At 50.7% G+C, this 22,720-nt stretch overlaps 3 protein-coding genes across 3 annotated transcripts; all 3 read left to right on the plus strand.

Annotated features, from left to right (window-relative positions):
- Positions 1–770: 770 nt before the first annotated feature.
- On the plus strand, positions 771–7,070 carry LOC310810707 (uncharacterized protein; the record flags this gene model as incomplete). Its single annotated transcript, XM_083678555.1, has 5 exons — positions 771–1,167; positions 1,624–3,006; positions 3,091–3,718; positions 3,845–4,281; positions 5,383–7,070. 5 exons carry the CDS (start codon positions 771–773, stop codon positions 6,762–6,764), a joined length of 4,227 nt encoding a protein of 1,408 aa, XP_083534681.1. The 3' UTR covers positions 6,765–7,070.
- A 1,833-nt stretch (positions 7,071–8,903) lies between these two features.
- Positions 8,904–17,011, plus strand: LOC310810708 (uncharacterized protein). The gene is made up of 2 exons (XM_083678556.1): positions 8,904–9,224; positions 10,409–17,011. The coding sequence occupies exons 1-2, from the start codon at positions 9,110–9,112 to the stop codon at positions 15,631–15,633; spliced, it is 5,340 nt and encodes a 1,779-aa protein (XP_083534682.1). The 5' UTR covers positions 8,904–9,109; the 3' UTR covers positions 15,634–17,011.
- Positions 17,012–18,239: 1,228 nt separating this feature from the next.
- LOC310810326 (uncharacterized protein) lies at positions 18,240–20,966 on the plus strand. Its single transcript, XM_083678032.1, has 2 exons — positions 18,240–18,302; positions 18,501–20,966. The coding sequence occupies exon 2, from the start codon at positions 18,515–18,517 to the stop codon at positions 19,991–19,993; it is 1,479 nt and encodes a 492-aa protein (XP_083534158.1). The 5' UTR covers positions 18,240–18,302; positions 18,501–18,514; the 3' UTR covers positions 19,994–20,966.
- Positions 20,967–22,720: the final 1,754 nt, after the last annotated feature.

Below are 22,720 nucleotides of genomic sequence, written 5' to 3' on the forward strand. Positions count from 1 at the left end.
ACGGGGGTGTGAGTTATTTATACATTCATCGTCAGTATTGTCACGGGTAGGGGGAGTTGGGTAAATCGCGATAAATCACGGCCTCTCGGTCATTATTGCTTCATTAACTTGACATGTGAATGGTAAGAAACTACATTTTTCCAAAAGAAAACAAAGTAAATAATTGGAATGAAGCTGTTATTCCGGCCCTTGAACTTCAATCTCCCTACTATTTCTTCCTTCACTGCCTACGGTCTCCCCACTTTGCTCCACTCACAATTTCTTTCCTCTCCCAGTGAGTGTTTCTGTCACATGGACTGGTCGTCTTTCACTAACTGATTATCAGGCGTTGGTTGAAGTAGTTTCCATGTAGTGAACTACTATTTCAAAGTAGTTTTGATTTGAAAAACTATATTTCTCTCAAGGGCAGCTTTAGTGTAGTTCAACGTCTTTCCTTGTAAAGTAATTGGTCATCTAGTGTGTAAGAGTGGTGACACTGTGTTACTTCGCTCCAGTTGCACATAGGAAATGTTTAGACTGATCTGAGTGGGAAACTTTATTAGACTAACGTGAGCGCTCCAAACATGCATCATTGCCCACCAACACAACACAAATAAATAAACTACTTTATTTACATCACAAATCAACCGGCCGCATCCCAGGCGTCAGACCCGGGCCCGGGGCCGGGACCTTCCTGCTCCGCCAGCCCACCGCCGCTCCTGACGTCACACCGTCCACCCTCGGTTCGCCTGCTGCTTTCATGTTGAGGAAGATAGCGGTAAACGGTAAACATGGCCGCCGTCGGTTCACCGGAGCCCCCGACAAGCCAGGACATCCCTGTCGATGACCCGGAACACCCGGGGGGACTGATAGAGAAAAGCGAACCCGAGTTAATACCGGAACAGTCGGTTAATGCTGCTGCCGGTCAGGACGCGGGCGAGAAACCGGAATGTTTCGGTGGTGATGGGTTGCCCAGCCAGGATGAAGCTAGCAAGCCCCAGACTGACGATGATGATGATGGTGGTAATACAGTGATGTCGAATGCGGTGGGCGATTTAACACCTACGGATGAACAGGCCCACAGCACCGATGTTTCCTGCAATAACCAGCGGGTCTTCGACTGGTCCGAAGCGGAGGATGACGTCGGAGAGCACACGGCGGGACGGAAAGCGAATGGGGAAGACGATGGTATGTGACGATAGCTCGCTACTGTATCTGTCCTTTCTCTCTACCACTACATATCATATCATAGCCATCTTGCTAGCTTATCTGGATGATTGGCAGTTATTAAAATAACCCAATACAGTTTGAATGCAACAATGGCATGAAATGTCTGATTGTAAAGCTCCTCTGACAGCTCCTGACATTTGAACAGGCTTACTGTAATTACACTAACTACTATAGCTGACTAGCTCTGTTATTGGTCAACAGTGTACCCAATAGGAAATCAATCACACAGGTGACTCAGAATACTACACTTTTATCTATAATGTCATACAACTTCAATATCTCACTTTCTATATATATATATATATTTTTAGTGATCAGCGATCCAATTTGATATAGTTACCATATATTTGTAGGCCCTATTAATGGATACTGGCTCGTCTGTATTAATCACAACGTATTGTTTTGTTTTCACAGTGCATGCGGGTGACGTGTTGAAACCCCCTGAGACGCAGGAGCCGGTGATGCAGACGGACAGAACTGTTGAAGAGATCTCAGACGCAGAGGACGTCGGGAAAGAGAAAACATCACATTCTGACGGGTCGACGAAGAGTGTGACGAAGGATGTGGCAGAAGGAGGAGAGGACGACGAAGAGGGAGGAGGAGAAGGAGGAGAGGAGAAAACAGTGAAGCCAAAGCTAAGCCGGCTGGTGTGCAAAGAGTGTGGGAAGAGGTTCAACCGGCGGGAGACGTTCAACCTCCACCGCCACTTCCACGCCCACGAGGACGAGCGCGCCTCGCTCACCTGCAAGGAATGCGGCCTGACATTCCAGCACCGCAGCAGCCTCATCAAGCACCGCGGCGAGCACCGCGAGGAAGAGGAGCAGCGCGCCACGGGGGAGAGGAAGGCCCGGGACAGGGACGAGAGGGACAGGGACCGGGACGAGAAGGACAGGGATCGGGACGAGAAGGACAGGGATCGGAATTCCTACCACTACCAGTGTGAGAACTGCCCCAAGACGTTCCCCGCCCTGGGCAAGCTGAGAGCCCACAAATGCAACGTCCCGGTGGAGAAGCCCTACCGCTGCCCGCTCTGCCGCAAGGAGTTCCAGCACCGCGTGTCCATCACCAAGCACATGCACAGCCACTCCCTGGACTGCACCTTCTTCTGCCAGGAGTGCGGTCACACCTGTTCAGATGGCGTGGCGTTTCAGTCCCACCAGCGCTCGCACGCCGCCCTGAAGCCCTACGAGTGCCCAGAGTGCGGCCTTGCCTTCAAACACTACTCGGTCATGGAGGACCACCGCAGGAAGCACAAGCAAGACTCCCGCGGAGGCCCCCACCAGTGCACCATCTGTGGGAAGACCTTCAAGTACAGCAGCCTCCTGCAGCACCACCAGTACCTCCACACGGGCCAGAAGCCCTTCTGCTGCCCGGACTGCGGCAAGACCTTCGCCTTTGCCCAGAACATGAAGGCCCACAGTCGCCTCCACCGACGCCACCCCCATCCCTGCCCCGTCTGCCCCCTCACCTTCCCCGACCTGGCCAGCCTCCACGCCCATGCCTCCAGCCATGTCAAGGGCAGCGATCCGGGGAAGGAGAACACACATGTGCAGCAGGGTGTGGAGCCGCCCCAGCGTGTCTTTAACTGCCCCCTCTGCCCCCAGGCGTGCGCCACGCCCGCTGACCTGAGGGCCCACATGTTCATCCACGAGATGGAGCACGAGCGGCTGGAGAGGGAGAACGGAGCGGACAAGACCTGGGACAACAGCCCCACCTACCCCTGCCCCCACTGCCCCGCCACCTTCACCCACCCGGGGAACCGGCAGATCCACCTGGCCAGCCACGGACCTGCCCCGGGTGGGGTGGAGCGGGCGGGGAGGGTGGGGAGGGGCCTGGAGGGGAGGGGGCTGGAGGGGAGGGGGCTGGAGCCGGGGAGATGGAGAGCTGGGGAGGAGATGAGCAGCAAGCCGCTGAGGTGCCCTGAGTGTGGGAAGACGTTCCGTCACCGCTCGGTCCTGGAGCTCCACATGCGGATCCACTCCAGGGACCGGCCGTACCAGTGCAAGGTCTGTGGCAAGGCCTTCCGCTTCAGCAGCTACCTCCAGCAGCACCTCATCATCCACACGGGGCAGAAGCCCTACAAGTGCCCCGACTGCGGGAAGGACTTTGCCTTCATGCAGAACATGAAGACCCACCTGAAGCTGCACGAGCAGAAGCCCTTCCGCTGCACCAAGTGCCGCAAAGGCTACGTGGGCGAGGAGCAGCTGCAGCGTCACATGCTGACCCACAACGGCGACAAGCCGCACAAGTGCAACCTCTGTGACAAGAGCTTCGGCCTGGCGTACCTGCTACGGGACCACCTGAACACGCACACGGGCGAGAGGCCCCACCGCTGCCAGGAGTGTGGCAAGTCGTTCCCCTGGCTGAGCAGCCTGCTGGTGCACCAGAAGATCCACACTCGCAAGCGCCAGGGCCCCGGCGTCACCTACTCGCTCCCCGTGGGGATGAGGCTCCGAGGCCGGGGCAGCCGAGGCAGGAGGGGCAGCAGGCTGGCGGCCGGCTGGCCCAGGTGGGTGGGAGTGGGCGCAGGGGGGGCAGGCATGGTCATGACCCAACAACAACAACAACAACAGCAACAACAACAACAACAACAACACCACCCTCCACCACCCTCCTACCAGGTCCCCATGTCTAGAGCTCCAGAGTGGCAGAGGAGGGCGTCCCACCCCCACCCTCACCCCCAGGGTGTCCCCATGTTCTCCTCCCAGAGGGACCACCCGGGCCACCGGCACCAGGAGCAGTGGGGCTCCGAGGGGGGGCAACAACAACCCCAACCTCCACCCCAACGTCCACCGGTCCAGTGGCAGACGGAGGGAGGTCAGCTGAGGCCTGTCCCAGCTCTACAACAGCAGGCCCAGGAGAGAGAGAGGCAAGCCCAGCCGGTCCAACAGCACCAGCCTTCCCTGAGGCAGCCCCCGCCCCTGGTCCAGCAGCCGGTACCGACCCAGCAGCAGCAGCTGCAGGCCCAGCTCCAGACTCCTCTGGTCCAGCTGCAGCTCCAGACGCAGCAGATCCAGCAGCAGCTGCAGCCTCAGATGGTCCAGCAGCCCATGCAGTGGCAGCAACAACCAGGTAACCTATTGATCTGGAAAGAACTAACAGGAAAAGATTCATTTTTAGCTTAAAATCTATGCAGGCAAACGCAGGCAAAAGCAAGTTTCATCACATCACAGCTCAATTGAAAAATATATGGCACAAGGAAACCAAGAGAGGGTGGTACAGTGCATTCGGAAAGTATTTATACCCACTTTTTCCAAATGTTATTGTGTTATAGACTCAATTTAAAATTGATATGCCATCAATCCACACACAATACCCCACAATGACAAAGCAAAAACACGTTTTTAGACATTTTTGCAAATGTATTCAAATTGAAATACAGAAATACCTACATGTATATGTACATAAATATTCAGACCCTATGCTATGACACTCTTAAAATGTGCTCAAATGCAAAAATGTCTAACAAGTCACTCAACAATTGAGTCCATCTGAGTGCAAGGATAATAGTTCATGTCATTTCGAAATGAATATCTTCATCGAAATGACTTGGTTCACAATTTGATTCCAGAGATCTGAGAATGACCAGGCTTGTATGTTGTGAGGTAATGACGTGTCAGAACAGAAGCTATAAGCCTTCAGGGGAGGCTGGTAGAGGTAGAAATCAGAGGGTGGGCTCATTGTAATGCATGGGATGGAATGGTGTCAAACACCATTCCACACCATTCCTCATTCCTTCCTCGACCTCCACTGCAAACCATGTAGCCATTGTCATAGTTAATATTATGCCTTGATTCAAAGTTTGATTCCAGAGATCTGTGATTTATCCTGGCATTGTTAATGTCTGTCTGTTAAAGAAAGAGCTGCTTGTTTATTTAAGGCAAAAAAAAAATGCAGACAGCCAACGTGTTGGCAGCAAGCTGGTGGCTGAATCAACTTGTTTGCATTGGAGCAAAAGTGTGTGTCTGTTTTCATTCAGTCTGCACCACTCCGACCCAAGTGTGTGTATTCTTCTCTTCTCGAACATGTCTGTTGTCTGTGTCTTGATTGTTGTGCTCAGGATCATGCAAACCAAATTTCCTACAAGAGCAATAATGATTTCATCTATTCACTCACTCAATCATGCATTCATCCATTCAGTCATACAGTCATTCTTTCATTCCTTCCTTTCAGGTGGCCCGCCCCAGACCCAGGCCCAGACCCAGCTCCAGGCCCAGCTCCAGCTCGTACCCCAGGCCCAGCAGCAGTGGCAGCCGGATAGGCAGCTGGTCCAGCAGAAGCTGCCCTGGCTCTCAGACGCCCCGCCCCGCCCAGCCCCACCACAACCCCAGCCCCAGCAGAGGAGCCCAGGCTGGGCTGAGGGCCTCTCCTCCTCCCAGCCCGGCCCCACTCCCACTCAGACTCTCGTCATGTCAACCCCTCCTCTGAGAGACGGCGGTGCTGTGACCCAAAACCTTCACCCCAGCCCTGCAGCTGTGAGTGACACAGAACCGCAGAGGCAGACCAAGCCCCTGAGCCCCTGGGGGACCAACCCCACCTCCACCCCCCCTGGCCCCCCCAGCTCGGCCCCCATGGACTTCCCCGTCTCCCCCACCTACATGGACGGGGCCACCCTGTGGGGGGGCATGCGGGCGTCCCCGGTGGTGCCCGCCTCCCAGAGCTCCCCCAACAAACTGGCCCAGGAGATGCAGATGCCAAGATGGCCGACCACCCAGAAGGCGGAGTCGGCGACAGCCACGCCCCCTAAAAAAGACGACGCCAGAATGTGGGCCCCCATGGTGATGTCACCGGCCGTCAGCCAATCGGAGCGAGCGGCGCAGCAGGGTCAGTGGTCCCCGGGGTTAGCCGCCTCCTCTGCTCAGCTGGGCCAGAGCACAGTCATGACTAGCTCCGCCCCTCCGTCTCACGCTATGACGGGGAGTCCCTGGGACTTCAAACCCCCACCAGGGATCCCCAAGACTCTGAGCCCCCAAGACAAGGCAGGCCTCAGCCAGGAGCTGGAGCAGCAGAAGCAGCAGCTGTCCTCCGGCTGGGTGAACGTACCTACCTCCACCCAGAAGGTCCCCATCTCCATCCAGTACGACCCCCACCGCTTCACCCACGGCGTGGGGACCACTGTGTGGGGGTTCCAGGCCTCGCCGGTGGGCCCTCAGACCCTGCTGGCTGGACCAATCAAACCAGGGAACGGACAGGAGCTGCAGCAGCAGCAACCAATGGTAGCGGGCGCTCAGATAATCATCAACCAGACCTCTCCTTTCCTCTCTCCTCCGCTCGCTCCTCTCCCTCCTCTCACTCTGCCCGGCCCCCTCCCTCTTCACTCCCTCCCCAGACCCCCCCACCCAAACCTGTTTTTCACACCACAGGCAGTGATGAGTGACCGGCCCCCCCACATGGCCCAGAGCCTGTCTCTACCTCAGCTCGCCCCCAGGACTGAGCCCCACAAACGTCCCTTCGCCCACGACCGCCTGCTGCAGTGCATGATCTGTGGCAGGACTCTGCCAGGGGAACTGGAACTACAGAGGCACTACTTGAAACACGCACAGGGAGATTTCTGACACGGGCAAAAAGAACTACCAAGTGCGCTAGTCTATTTTTCCAAGTCATTTCATTCACATTTTATTGTCTAACTATTACAATACATTTTTGGACATGTCGATTACCCTCTTTATGTAAATACAAAGTTGTTATCAAAGGTACTAAAACTATAATGGCTCTTTGACCAAGCACATACCTCATTGTTTGACAGCTGGTGGATCAACTGTTCTGTACTGTTCCATCATGAGGTTAACTGTAACCTGTGTTCACTGGGTTGCCTTCCGCTACAATGTTCTATGTAGAGACCAGGGGAGGCTGGTGGAGGTAGAAATTGGAGGACAAGCTCATTGTAAAGCATGAAATGGAATGAGATCAAACAAGTGTGTTTGATAACATTCTTCATTCCATTCCATGCATTACAATCAGCCCGACCTCCGATTTCTGCCTCCACCAGCTTCCCCTGATGTAGAGATTATGACTGTAATGGTTTTAAGTTTGTTTACATTCTTATTCCTTGTTGTACTCGTATAGATGCCGTCTCATTCATAATGTTGTACTCGTACATATGCAGTGAAATTCAGTTTCTGTAGCTGTTCTGTACCACCACAGCATTATGAATGGACATCATTTCTACTATGGCGTGCCTCCCTCTGTAGATGACTCTGTATTAGACTGTTTTCTAGTGTAAACAAGTGGATTTTATCCACCGTTGCCCCACGTGTATATAGGAGCCTTCCTCGTCTGAATACAGTCTGCATGTCCTCTCTGTTCTCCATAGCAACACTTCTCTGTGAATAATGAGTCTATTTTTTCTTTTTTCGCTTCAGATCCGGAGACAATAGAAAGTCCAAATGTAGCTCTTAGTTTGGGTTTAGAAGCCCACGTTTCTTTTGTTTTTGTTGCCTGGACTAGATTAGTTTGTGCTTCAACCGACTCCTGTGACTACTGTTGTCATGCCAACCATCCCCTGGCGTGACTGACAGGTGTAGTTGTCATGGTAGCTGGCTAAAGCACATCCCGGTCTGGGAACAGACCTCATTATGGTGCCAAATTGATGAAGTTAGTTATTGGGAGCACAATGCCTTTTAGCCAGACTGTTTGCTATGGTTAGCTTTGGTCTCTATCCCACTCAGCTGACCGCTCAGAAACACAGCTTGATGGATGATGAACCAGTACCAACACAATGTAACACCTGACTTTTTTTACTACCTCTGTTCATTGACTGTAGTGAAAAAGATATGTAAATAATAAAACTAATTGGAAATAGATACAAATTCCTCTGTGTACACATTGTATTCAATAAAACATAATTCAGTTAAGTGTGATTGTTATAGGCAGAGAGCTTGGTGCAACACTAACAGTGAAACCTTGATTATGAAGGGAAAGATACCCAAATGCGTTTTGGTTTGCTGTGGAATTTTGAATACACTCACTGCACATTCAAACAATCATTGACAACTGAAGACATGAATAGCTAGAGACATTCATAGTCAGAGCTTCCCACTGCTGTCAGGACTGCAGTCACTACCTATCTTCTGCCGTAGATTGAAGACCCATCTCTTCAGGCTACATCTTAACTGTACCTCATAAAGACCTCTTCATTACCCCCCCACTACCCCCCTGTACAAGTTTCTCTCCTGTAAATAGTTAAATAATAATAATAATAATAATTCCTTCTTCTAGCATTGTGACTGCCAATATCCCCTGGTCTGAGCATTGATTACTTTATCTTATGATGACTGATGGATAGATGATTCACTTACTTAAACAAATGTATGTGTTGTAAGTTTGGATAAAGGCATCTGCTAAATGCCATAAACGTAAACGTAAAATGTTTTGGTTTCTAACTACTGTGTTGAAAAATGTCTACGAGGCTCCAATTCAAACAGCTGCAGACAACACAACAACAAAGTAATACAGCGAGTAAGCTGGATGAATGTCTGGAGGCCATGTGTACAATGTAGTTGGTTCAGTATGGTCATTAATATTATTATCATGTTTTCATATCGCACTAAAACACGTTGAAATGGGCTGTTATGATTCGCTGCGTGTTCTCGCGACTTTCTCGCAAGCGTGATTTGGAACTCAGCGTCATCAGCCAGAGCACGCGAGACCTCAGTGTTCTGAGCTAGCTGGCTAGCTAGCGTCCTCCTGCTAGCTGGATGTTTACTCCGCGAAAGGAGGCGTTTTTCCACGCAATTCACGAGATGACTACTGTCTGAGCACAACCAGACGGGACCTTAACATGTTACACTGCCGTCCTTGCTAACATTAAAGTAGCTGAATCTACGTAAAGAAATAACTGAAGACGAACATCCAGGTTGCAGTGGCCTAGCCGAGGCACCGCCACGCCAGAGGTGTAGCGATGGAGGATGTCGCTGCCGTGATCGTCAAAGAGGAGGAACGGATCAAAGATGAGTCCGGTGTCTCCAAGAAGAACACCGAAACAGCGAGCGGCGCCGCGGCTGACAGTACCGATGGTAAGCTCGCCTCATCTCCCCTTCACACACGGATAATGTAATGCTACAATGCCCTGAATTACCTGGTTTGGATAGCTAGCTAGTGTCCGTTTAATTGCTGGAATGGATTGGAACGTTGCGTTATTAGTTAACACTGTTAGTTCCGTCATTGTTTTTCTTTTCAACTGGGAGCTTCTGATCAGTGAGGAAATTCATAAATACTACATTTGCACAACTGTCAAGACGTTGTATTTGGAAATGGAATATCGAACGGTCCATTTAACTTATTCGTTCCAGCAATTAGTCAGACCCACAGATAGACAGCAGATTCACCCCAACAGCGCTGACTTCGCAGGACTCAGGACCGTTTGCTTGTCCGTATGTTTGTCCGTTTGTCACCGATTTTGTGAGCCGCATATGTGACAATGATTATATTTATATTTACATTTGGATGTTGTGTGTGTAATCCTAGTAAATATTAACATAATCATAGTCACAGATGGAGCTGTCTGTCTGATTCTGGTGCCTTCTACAGGGTATAATGAAAGCCTGAATACAGGATATCTTGTGAAATGGCATGCTGTTTTAGAGATGATTTTGATCTTGGCTGTACATGTTTGGGTTAGTTTGAATTGAGTTTGAATTTCAACGGAGTGCAATAGAACATACCTACATGACATACTGACAGCTTCCCCATCCCTCTCTAAGAACGCTTTAATTAGTAATAACACTTATGAACATGTTGTTACCTAGATATGTAGGAATTGCATGGTACTCAAATAACCCAAACCACTGATGCACTATGTAGCCTAACATGTTGGTAGGATAGCATTGTAATAAAGGTGTTATTACATGTTAGGTATTTGGGCAATATGTGACCAAACAGGATATTACTTGCATTGAGTCATCATTGTATGGATATGCAATTTAAGGTTACTAGCAAGCATAATGCATTCCTAACAAACATTTAAAGAAGTCAAGGATATTGTCCATTGCTGCGTTGTCTTGACGATATTGTAATTGAAATAAAAGATTTGCTTCCATGGTAAATTAATGCGTGTCCTCGTCTCTTCCTGCGTTTAGTAAAAGAAAACAACATTTAACTTTTTTGCCTTTATGTTACGTTATGTTTGTTTTCTTTTCTCTTCTTTTCTTTGGCAACAGGAGAGTGGCCCTGACCTCCATTTTCCCCTTTCTATTTCTAGGGGAAGGGCTTTTCCGCTGTCTGGATTGTGGAGAAGCCTTTGGGGAGGAGGCCGCGTACCTGGAGCACTGCCGCGCTTATCCCCATGCCCACGACGGGCCCATAGTCTGCCTGGACTCTGACGAGCAGCTGGACGCCATGCTGGTCTCGGAGGGAGACGGCCGGCAGACGCTGTGTAGACAGACGTTCGCAGACTCCAGAGGCTTCAACAGCCTCCAGAGGAGACACCAGAAGGAATCCCTCCAGCAGAAGGAGCCTGTCGTTGCCGTTCCCCCTTCAGGGCAGCAGAAGTCTGTTCCCCCTTCAGAGCAGCAGAAGTCTGTTCCCCCCTCAGAGCAGCAGAACTCTGTTCCCCCCTCAGAGCAGCAGAACTCTGTTCCCCCCTCAGAGCAGCAGAGCCCCCGGGGGACCAAGCACCAACTCTACGAATGTCAAGACTGTCCGAAGTCCTACTCCATCCTGGGCCACCTCCTCAACCACCGCCGTTCGCACCAGGAGCCCTCCAAGTCTGTGTTCCACCAGCTGGCAGACCTGAAGAAGAAGTCGTTCCGGTGTGACACGTGCGGCCGCTGTTACTCCCGTGCCTCGGCCCTGGACGCCCACCGCCGCTGCCACGAGGTCAACCTCATAGTCAAGTCCCGGAACAGGGCCACAGAGAAGCCCTCCGCTGCAGAGGGGTCTCCGCCTCCACCCTCAGAGGAACCTCTGGTCGGGAGAGGTGAGGAGGGAGACAGAGCAACGGAACAGACAGACAGTGCACAGCAGAAGCTGTTTGTGTGTACGTGTGGGAAAGCCAGTCGCACCCAGGCCGGCATCAAGGCCCACCAAAGATTCAGCCACAATGAGAAATGTTCTGGAAAACCAAAGAAAAAGCCAGAGAGGTTTAGCTGCAGTGTGTGTGAGAAGACCTATGGTAGCTACCCTGCCCTTGTTAACCATCAACGCTGGCACACCAGACGCCAGGCGCTCGGCGGAGGGGAGAAGTTCCCGTGTGAGGAGTGTGGGAAGGTGTTCATGACTCTGACGTTCTACTACAAACACCAGCGCCTGGCCCACAGCGCCGAGGAGGTCCCGGCCAAGTCCTTCCTCCACCAGGTCTGCCAGCTACAGAAGAAGGCCTTCGAATGTATGGACTGTGGCCTTCGCTTCTCCAGGGCCTCGGCCCTCCAGTCCCACCAGCTCTCCCACGCGGGGGATGTCCGAGGGACGGAGACGGAGAGGGAGAAGGAGAAGGAAGCCCCCCGCAAGCCAACTTCACCGCTGGCGCTACCTCAACAGAAGCTCTTGGTGTATGAGAGGGTGGAGAGTGAGAGCTTCGCTATTGGATCCATGGTGTATGAAGACCCTGATGCTATTCACTCCCCTGTGGCTGAGAGAGGAGGAGAGGCCTGGGGTAATAATGACACTGATGAAGAGGAGGAGGGTGATGTGAGGGATTTCAACGTGGAGGTGATCAGTGTGAGTGGGTCAGAGGGGTCTGTGAGGGACGAGGAGGAGGAAGTTGACCCCGACTTGAACCCTGACCTGGAACTGGTGTGTGAGTCGGACCAGGAAGGGAAAGAAGACATTAACGAGCTGTCTCCCAGTTTACTTCGTTCTAAACCAGAGATTGATCTTAAAATTGTACAAATTGACTTTGAGCCATTGGATGAACAAGGAGCTCTGGAAATGGAGAGGATGGAGATGGAGGAAACACAGCTTCCGAGATTTAACTGCCCCGAGTGTGACCGCTGGTTCACCAGCGCTACGTCTTTGGGCTCTCACAAAATGTGGCACAGGAGCAAGCGCTGGGCGGAGGAGAGTGCGGAGGAGAAAGCCCCGCCTCCCCAGAGGTTTAACTGCCCTGACTGTTATCGCTGGTTCACCAGCGCCGCCTCGCTACGTACTCACAGGATGTGGCACAAAGTCGACAAGAACAAACGATGGAACAACGGGCTGCCTCCCCCTGTGTTCACGTGCCACATCTGTGGCCTGGAAACCAAGAGCCAGTCTGCCCACTACAACCACACAAGGAAACACGTTGACAGGCGGCCCTACAAGAACATACTGTACCAGCTGGACAGGCTGCAGAAGAACAGCTTCAAATGTGACCAATGCGGGAAGTGTTTCTCCCGCGTGTCAGCGCTACACTCTCACCAGCAGCACCACCCCAAACCCAAACCCCACCAATGCCCCGACTGTGAGGTGTCCTACTCCCACCGCAGCGGCCTGCACTCCCACAAGAAAACCTGCCCCGCTGGAAACAAACCCAGAGAGGCCGTTAAAGACCCCGAGGTAGAAGTGGACAATGAAATGGACACTAAAAAAGAGGCGTTTAACCCAAAGAAAACTCTGTTGGGCCCGAAGGTGTATCATTGTGATGTGTGTGGGAAGGGGTTCTGGTCCCAAGGAGCATATTCTCTTCACCAGCAGAACCAGGCCCAGTGTGCGGACCTGAGGCAGAGGAGAGGGACGATGTTGTCGAAGTCGGCGTCACTTCCTGTTCCCGTGACCGGTCGGCGACGTGCCAGAGCTCAGATCGCCTGTCCCGTGTGTGGGAGGAAGTTCCGCCACAAAGGCATCATGAAATCTCACATGAGGTCTCACGAGGACGGGAATCACACATGTGAGCTCTGCGGGAAGTCCTTCCGCATCCTCTCCAGCCTCCTCAGGCACCAGTTTGTCCACAGCGCCCACCTCCTCCCGCCACCCATCAAGTCTTTCCAGCACCAGGTGGAGCAGGTCCAGAAGAACTCCTACAGCTGCCCCGACTGTGGGAAGCTGTTCTCCCGTGACAAGGCCCTCAAGTTCCACATGAAGAGCCACGGCTACGAGACGGACTACAGCCCCTCGTCGCCCAGGTCTGCCCAGGAACACAAGGAGCTGCAGTGTCCTGCTTGCCTCTCACACTTCAACAACAAGGCCTCGTTGCAGTCGCATCAGAAACTGTGTAGCAAGAAGAAGCCTGACGGTCAGAGCCGTGATGAGGAAACCGCCCAGCCCGTCTCCTCGTCAGACTCTGTTAGATCTGCCAAGGCGAGGAAACTGAAATGCCCCACATGTCCTTCTGTGTTTAACAATTTACTCGCATTGCAGTATCACAAAAAACTGTGTGGCAAATCAGGGGTTGATGATGAAGAGTTGGATGTAAAGAAGGGAGACTCTGAGAAAGTAGAAAAGAAAATGACTAAAAAAGAGATAAATAATGAAATGGATTCTCAAACAGCGGAGAAAATGGTGGATTTGAAATACAAATGCAAAGAGTGTGAGAGGAGTTTTGCTGTCGTCGGGGCGCTGAACTTCCACAAGAGAATACACCTCCAGGGTCATAGGTCAAAAGGGAAACTAAAACCACCACAAGCTCCCCCAGTCCTCAAGGAACCCAAACAAGAGAAGGAACCCAAGCGGGAGACCCCAACAACTAAAGGTCTGTTCTTCTGTCCGGAATGTGGGCGGGGTTTTGTCAGCAACGCAGCCCTTGGAACTCACCGACGCTGGCACACAGATAAGAAGTTCGCCGGGTCACTAGCGAAGGACGACAGGACCAGCTCCTCCCTCAGGCCCGTCGACGACGGCCCATTCCACTGCAACAGGTGTGGGAAGGGCTTCTTTTACCTGTGTGTTCTCCGCCGGCACCAGCTCTACTACCCTCCCTGCCAGACCAGAGCAGAGGCCGAGCCCCAGGACAACGACACCAGCGTGGAAGGCAGCAGTAAGAGCCCGCACACCGAGTTTGCATGTCCTGAATGTAACAAGGCCTTTAACAAGGGCTCCCTCTTAGCTTCCCACTATGAGACTGAGCATAGTGATGCCACTACAGAGCCTGCAGACCTTCAGGAAGACCAGGTCCACGAGACACAGGACCCCGAGTCCTCTAACAATGAGGCTGTCCCATCAAAGAAAGCAAAGATGAAATCTAAAGTCCACGCGTGTCCCCACTGCAGCATGCGCTTCATGAAGATCCGGGGCCTGCGGGCTCACAAGTGGCAGGCCCACTCTCGGGTGAAGGGGAAGGCCAAGACGGCCTCCAGGGGCAAAGTTGCTTCGGCCGAAACCATAGCCACGGTTACTGAGGGAGACAACACGGTTACCGGCGGCAACAACAACGACGACAACACGCTTAAACGCAGAGCGAAGAAGGAAAGTAAAGTGGAGACCGTCAACGCTGTCGTAAAGAACAAACCCGCTGCTGTCTCTAAGGGGAGGAGTAGAGCCAGCCGGAGGAGGAGGAGGAAGGGCCTGCCGCTCCGGAAGTCCATCCCTTGCCTGGACTGTGGGAAGACCTACAGCTCTGCCGGGGCGCTATACAACCACAAGAAGACCTGTCCAGCACTCCGGCCCAAAGTCAAACCCCCTAAAGCAGCAGCACTCCAGCCCGAGGGCAAACCTCCTAAAGCAGCAGGACTCCAGCCTGAGGTCAAACCCCCCAAACCCCTTAAAGCAGCAGCACCCCGGCCCGAGGTCAAACCTCCTAAAGCAGCAGCACCCCGGCCCGAGGTCAAACCCCCTAAAGTAGCAGCAGCCGCCGTGGTGATGGAGGACCCCTCCTCGTCCCCAACCGGCCGCTCCCCTGAGCAGCAGCAGGCAGCTAAATGCCTGTTCAAATGTGACAAGTGTGGGAAGGCGTTCCCCACGGAGGACCAGCTGGCGGGCCACAAGGACCTGGCCCGGACGCGGCCTCACTGCTGCGCCCTGTGTTGCCGCGGTTACTGGACCGAAACGCAGCTGCAGCAGCACCTGGTGTGGCACGACGCGGTCCGAAGGCGCCTCCCCACGGAGCTCCGCTATCGGCTGAGCTCCTCCCTCACCTCAGGGTCTCCTCCCCCCAAACTCACCCCGCCTCGCCACAGTTACCCCAACGGCACCAAGTCCAACAAACGACTCCTTCCACCCACCGCCCCCCCCTCCTCTCACCACGGCCCTCCGCGCTCACAGAACAGCCACAAGTGCCAGCACTGTGGTAAAGCCTTCCTCTCCCCGGCCGCCCTGCAGAGGCACGAGGACCAGCACAGCAGCGACGACTCGTACCGCTGCTCCCTCTGCCCCAGGACTTTCTCTGAGATCAGAGACCTCATCGACCACCACCAGGAGTGCATGGGCGATGATAAGGGCCAGGGCAAAGCCCTTGCCGCTCAGACTACCAGGGACTCTGACACCGGCCTTACCTGCCTTGAATGTGGAATGTCTTTCAGTCGCGAGGTGGAGCTGCATCAGCACTATATTGAACATGCGCGCGGAGCGTACTAGAGAGGAGCTGACCAGATAGGAAGGGCAGGGGAGGCTGGTGGAGGCAGAAATCGAAGGATGGGCTCAAACGCATCACTCCATGCATTATAACCAGCCCGTCCTCCGATTTCTACCTCCACTAGCCTCCCCTGGTGAAGAAATATCAGAAGTTGAAAGGAGGCTTTTCACTTATGCAGCTTCTTTCTACTTCAGCGTCTCAATTTCAAAGATGGACGTTTTTCTCTCCAGGGTTTTTTGCAAAGACAAATAGTCCCATAGACTCACTCCTCTTACTCTTATCTGTACAATGCTGTTATTACAACTATTGGTCTCACTGCACATTAAGTTGCCCGGCTTATACCTGTGTAATAACTGTGATATAAAACCCTAGTAAGCATATTAAAGGGTTAGGGTTAGATGTTACATAGTGCAGGATTGATTTGTTACTGCGGTAATGTTAGTCCCTTATTCCGCTTGTTTAACTCAATATACCATGTCATAGCTATGTCATAGCCATGTTATAGCTATGTAATTACAGCATTATTAGATGGGTATAGGGGACAACTTAATGTAAGTTGTTTGACTGTAAGTGCTTAACTAACTCAGCTCACTACAAGACACTCCTGTTCTGTCTCAGGCTTTTTTTCCACACTGGACGTGTACATATATCTAAACATATCTGCAGAGTAGCTCCCTTTATCAGTTCCCATGTTTAGAAACGTGTCCCCCTCGCTTAGAAACGCATCGTTACAGAGAAGGATCATTTTGAGTATGCTAACTGCTGTTTGATTTAGAGAATGGTGCTTTACTGTTTCTGTATATAGAGAGACTTTCTCATCCAGCGTGTCTTTGAAGAAGCGTTATCTTTGGTTGTGTTCTTGCTTATGTGCAGTATATATGCAAAGAGGGGAATGGTGAAATGTCAATAACATGCACTTGACCTCGTAAGAGTGAAATTAATCAAATTCTGGCTTTAAGTTGTCACAGGTGTTTGGAGTAGTAGTCACTACTTGGTTGTGTTTGATTTGATTTAATAAATAGAACCACTAATATAACATTTATTGATTAGAACAATTGAATGTTTCCATGATTCAACTGCTTTAGTTCTTGGTACTAACTATCCACCATTCTGTTTGTTTTTATTTTATGTTATTTTATTATCTGTGTTGTGCAAACGGTATCCTTTGACAGCCGTCCTAAAAGACTGGCACTTGTTTATGTAGTTGTTTGTTCAGTTGGTTTGTTTTTTTTGTAATGTTTGTTTTAAAGAGACCTTTATCACAGTCTAGTCTTTTCCTAACACTTCAGACTAGGCTAAACTAGATTGTTGACCACTCTTCTCCAGATGTAACCACCTTTAAACAACTATATTATTAACGGCTGAATGAAGAAGGTTTTAGTAAATGGTTGAAACTAAAGTATGAGCTGTCTGTGTTTTGTTGTGTTGAGTGACGGAGGAGGATGTGGTGGATGGTGGAGTGACGGTGCTGTCGCCCACCTGTTCTTCACAGCCACACTCTCCCATTGTTTCACACAGTCGCTTTGATAGAGACTGAAGGAGCCTCTCGTCTCAATTCCTGTGACAGAAGCAGCACTCTTCATAGTGAACTCCTAGAGGAATACCTCTAGAGGTCATACTGGTGAATACCTCTAGAGGTCATACTGGTGAATACCTCTAGAGGTCATACTGGTGAATACCTCTAGAGGTCATACTGGTGAATACCTCTAGCAGTCATACTGGTGAATACCTCTAGAAGTCATACTAGTGAATACCTCTAGAAGTCATACTGGTGAATACCTCTAGAAGTCATACTGGTGAATACCCCTAGAAGTCATACTGGTGAATACCTCTAGCATACTGGTGAATACCTCTAGCAGTCATACTGGTGAATACCTCTAGAAGTCATACTGGTGAATACCCCTAGAAGTCATACTGGTGAATACCTCTAGCATACTGGTGAATACCTCTAGCAGTCATACTGGTGAATACCTCTAGCATACTGGTGAATACCTCTAGAAGTCATACTGGTGAATACCTCTAGCAGTCATACTGGTGAATACCTCTAGCAGTCATACTGGTGAATACCTCTAGCATACTGGTGAATACCTCTAGAAGTCATACTGGTGAATACCTCTAGCATACTGGTGAATACCTCTAGCATACTGGTGAATACCTCAAGAAGTCACACTGGTGAATACCTCTAGCATACTGGTGAATACCTCTAGAAGTCATACTGGTGAATACCTCTAGCAGTCATACTGGTGAATACCTCTAGAAGTCATACTGGTGAATACCTCTAGCAGTCATACTGGTGAATACCTCTAGCATACTGGTGAATACCTCAAGAAGTCATACTGGTGAATACCTCTAGCATACTGGTGAATACCTCTAGAAGTCATACTGGTGAATACCTCTAGCAGTCATACTGGTGAATACCTCTAGAAGTCATACTGGTGAATACCTCTAGCAGTCATACTGGTGAATACCTCTAGTCGTCATACTAGTGAATGTGTGATACCAATTTATGTATGATAATAGCAGAGATGTACAGTAGATGTAACTGTAATGTATACTAGGTGTGTAGTAGATGTGCAGTAGATGTGTAGCAGATGTGTCGTGGGGGTTTGAGGTGGCAGCGGTTCTAGCAGAGTGTATTGGTCCCATCAGTGAAGAGAACCTCCTCAGCTCTGTAAGTCTGTGTTTTCTGGTGCCTAAGGTGACCTTGTTATATGAGCCATTTAACTGCTGTTCCTCAATGATTTCACTAACGCGCCTTGTCTTCTCTCTCTCTCCCTCTCTCTCTTTTCCCCTCCTCTCTCCCTTTCCTCCCTCCCCTGCTCTCCTCACCCTCTCTCCTCTCCCCGTCTCCCTCCCTCCCTGCCTCTAGTGAAGCTGTGCAGTATGCGCTGCCAGGACTGTGGGCAGCAGTTCACCCGCTGGGAGGCCTTTAAGACCCACCTGCGGATGCACGTTCTGGAGGAGGATGAGGAGAACCGGCGCCGGACTGCCAAGAGGCCTGCCGACGCCGGCCCCAAAGGGACGAGCAACACCGCCACAGAGCAAGCTCTACCGGAGAAGAGGCGGAGAACAACCACCACTACCCCCGAGGAGGAGGAGGAGGAGGAAGGGGGCAGTGGTAACAGTGACGTAGATGTGGACGGGGTTGATGAAAGACAAGACGATGGCGAGTTCTTCGACTGCTCCTGGCAGGTGAAGCCCTCTGAGATCATCAAGGTGCGCCCACGCGTGGCAATGTTGTCGGTGGAAGAGAAGCCTGTGTTCAGCAGCTCCACGCGCGTCTACGCCTGCTCTGTCTGCGGGAAGGTCTACTCCTACCTTGAGTCCTTCAGGAACCATCAGAAGATGCATGAGCAGGAGGCCCTGGTGGTCAAGAGGAGACCCCTGGACCACAAGTGCGACCACCCCGGCTGTGGCAAGGCCTTCAGCCGCGCCGGGCATCTGGTCATCCACAGGAAGGTCCACCGGATTCCTGCGCCCGTGTCCCCCGAGCCCCTGCACTGCAACCAGTGTAACAAGAACTTCAACTCCCTGCAGACCTGGATGATCCACATGGAGCTTCACAAGCAGAAGCCTTACTGGTGCCTAGCCTGCGCCAAGGGCTTCAAGGACGAGGTCTCCCTGGACAAGCACCTCCAGGGACACAACCTGCGGAGGCACAAGTGCGACATCTGCCACAAGAGCTTCCGCGTCCCTGCAGAGCTGAAGTACCACTACAACACCCACACGGGTGCCAAGCCCTACAAGTGTACGTTGTGCAAGAAGGACTTCTCCCAGATGGGGAACCTGATCACTCACAGGAAGAAACACGTAGGCGTCTACCTCGGCGCCAGTAAGACCCCACTGGGAAGCAAGAACCACGCTCTGGCTGGGAGGAGGCGGGTCGAGGAGATGAAGAGACTGGTTTTTACTGGTTCTGGGAATCCAAAGGAGGTGATAAAACGACATGTAGAAGTGCTGGAGGGTCAAGAGGATCAGTCAGGGTCAGAGGAGGTCGTGGCTGAGAAGGTTACTTCTGGACCGAAAGAGTCTGGGTCATCGACGTCCAGTTCTTCAGGGTCCGGCTCTGAAGAATCTACTTCTGAATCATCCAAATCTTCGAGTTCAGACTCATCGGAGGAGTCCGAATCTGATTCCTCTGATTCCTCTGGATCAGGGGTGGAGGAACCCCGCGGAGAGGAGGAGGAGGAGGATGATGAAGAGCCAGAGGAGATGGCACAGACAGCTGGCATGGTGGAGACCAAGCAGAGGAGACACAGGGGGGAGTGGGAGTGTTTTGAGTGTGACGTCGCGTTTGACCACCAGTCTGAGTTACACATGCACTACATGAAGCATGCCAGTGGAGAGCTGTCGCTACAGTAACAACAGGGGCTTTCTTTTCTTGGCTTTTTTACGAATTGAAAGTTGGGAACTTATGAAGTATGAATCTAGTTGTATGAATGGAAGACTAAGGGTCTCTGGTAGGGGAAGCTTGTTTGCGTGTTTCTTTATTCACTCAGCCGTCAGGTTTTGTGCCTTCTTGATATGAATGTCAGTCATGTTTGGTTACAGAAGCATCACTGCGCACTATCGCAGTGTTTCCAGAAATTGAAGCCTTTAATTTTGACTTTGCTACAATACACTTTGCACAAGTCTTGTTGGAAGACCAATCATGCAGCCATGTATAATTGATTTAACATACCATGTCCTTTCCGATACACGTCTATACATGTTTTTGTATCTGTGACTAACCACACATAATATGAAATTTGAAGTCCTTAAAACATTAAATCAACTCACTTTCTTTCGGTCCCTCCTTCGCTTTGATTCATATTCACGTCTATTGTTCTCTGATGATTTGTATTATAAAATCTATTTGTTTGGGATAATCATAGGACTATTTCAAGTGTCAAGTTATATTGTTTGAGCAGGGATTGTTAGTAAAATAAACCTCATTCACAATCAAGTCCTGCTGTTTAGTCATGATGCCATGGTTATGCAAATGTTGTATGTCTCACTTGTAGCTAGCTAGCCTGGCTCCAGAACTGTGTGTGTTTTAGCCTCCTCTGTGATGGGTGTACTTCCATTCATGTTTGGAATGACAGCGACAGAGGAGTTCGCTAAAGCACAGCCAGATCTGGAGCCGGCCTGCCGAGGTCATCATACAAAACCATGTTAATATATATCAGGTTGTCTTGAGGCCTCTTTCATTAGGCGACTACGCACTCAGTCCCTCAGCCTTGACCTACTAAGCGCTCTGTGTTTGGAGAAAGCTTTGCCATAAGATGTTGAATTGCCTTTTTTGAAACCATGGATGGAATATAAACTTGAGACAATAAAAAAGTGCTACTCTTGATTTACTTGCTTGTTTATGTTCCACAAATCAACATGTACCTAAGGAAAGTTATTGAATTACAGTATATCATGCTTTTATTCATTTTTAATCAATTAATTTTATCCCACAAAAAAAGGTGCACATTTGATGGTCTTTGTGGTGCAACAGTGCCAGCTACTGGCTCGAGTGTGAAGTACTGAACTCCATTCCTGCCTTGTTTTTGAGAAACCATAAATGCTTGTGACTCTACCGAGATACAGTTGTCAAGTTGTACATCACCTGATTGGTTGGTGTGTGTGTAGGAACCTACAGTATGTAGGTGGCTTCAGTGGTTGACTCTTGTCCAAGCAGTGTAACTTAACATGGTCTTACCTAACCAGGGTCTGCTGGTCTCATAGGAAAGTTTAGTGAACTGAAGATGAAGAGTTCTCTGTCCATCCTCATCCTCACATGGCTCATCAGCACAGAGGCCCAATGTAAGTTAAAATATACTTTTTGAGTGTAGCCAAGTGTAACAATCTCAGTACACTCACTGTATGGTGGAGGTGGTGGAATGGTGTGGGGAATGTTTTCTTGGCACACTTTGGGCCCGTTAATACCAATCAATCATCGCTTGAATGCCACAGCCTATTTGAGTATTGTTGCTGAGCATGTGCATCCCTTCATGGCCACAGTTTACCCATCTTCTAATGGCTACTTCCAGCATGATAATGCACCATGTCACAAAGCAAAAGTCGTCTCAAACTGGTTTCATGAACATGACAATGAGTTCAGTGTTCTTCAGTGGCCTTCCCAGTCACCAAATCTGAATCCAATAGAACACCTTTGGGCTGTGGTAGAACAGGAGATTCACAGCTTGAAAGTGCACCTGAAATCTGCAGGAAGGGGGGAAATCTGATAAACCAGAGACTGGGTGTTGCACAGTGGGTTTGGGAGGAAAGGTAGCATTGTTGGTGAGAGGTAGAGGAAAGGAGCTGCTAATGTCATCAACCTTCTTTTCAAAGTAGGTGACAGTGATCGGCAGACAGAGAGGGGGGAGGAGGAGGGTTGAGGAGTGAGGAGGAAAATGTGGAGAACAGTTTCCTTTTGTTAGAGACAGAGGATTGAATTTTGGAATGGTAGTATAAAACTTTAGCAGCTGAGGCCAGATTTTCTCCATTTCCTCTCAGCTGCCCGGAGCCCTATTCTACAAGCTTGCAGGGTTTCAGACAGCCAGGGAGCGCGAGGAGTGGATCGTGCTGGCCTTGAGATCTGTGGACAGAGAGAGTCGAAGGATGAGGAAAGAGAGGACAGGAGGGTGGAGGAAGCTGCATCAGTGGATAGAAGACAGAAGGATTCAACAGAGGGTAGGGAGGATAAGACAGAGGAAGAGAGAGCGGTGAGGGAGAGGGTGCGCAGGTTGCAACGAGAGGATACAGTGTGGGTAGAGACTGACTGGGAGGGGGAGGATTTGAGAGGGAGGGAGAAGGATACGAAATGATGATCAGAAACCGGAAGAGGGGTAACAGTAGTGATGGGCAAATGAAGCTTTTGTGAAGCACTGAACCACTTGAGCCAATTGTTTCGAAAATGGGTTCATTACTCGAAGCTTCAGTTACAGTGACCTCTCCTGGCGAAGTGCAAGGCTGCAGTCAAATTAGGCAGGCTAGTTGGTGGACAGGAGGCTTTTAATTGCACGCACGCACGAACACACACACACCTCAATGAGCAGTGTTGGAGAAACTACTTTACTTTTGTAGAAAAGATCTTTTGTTCTGAAGCATCTTTGCATTGAT

The sequence above is a fragment of the Argentina silus genome (assembly GCF_951799395.1).
Source record: "Argentina silus genome assembly, chromosome: 10".
In the NCBI taxonomy this organism is placed as follows: Eukaryota; Metazoa; Chordata; class Actinopteri; order Argentiniformes; family Argentinidae; genus Argentina; species Argentina silus.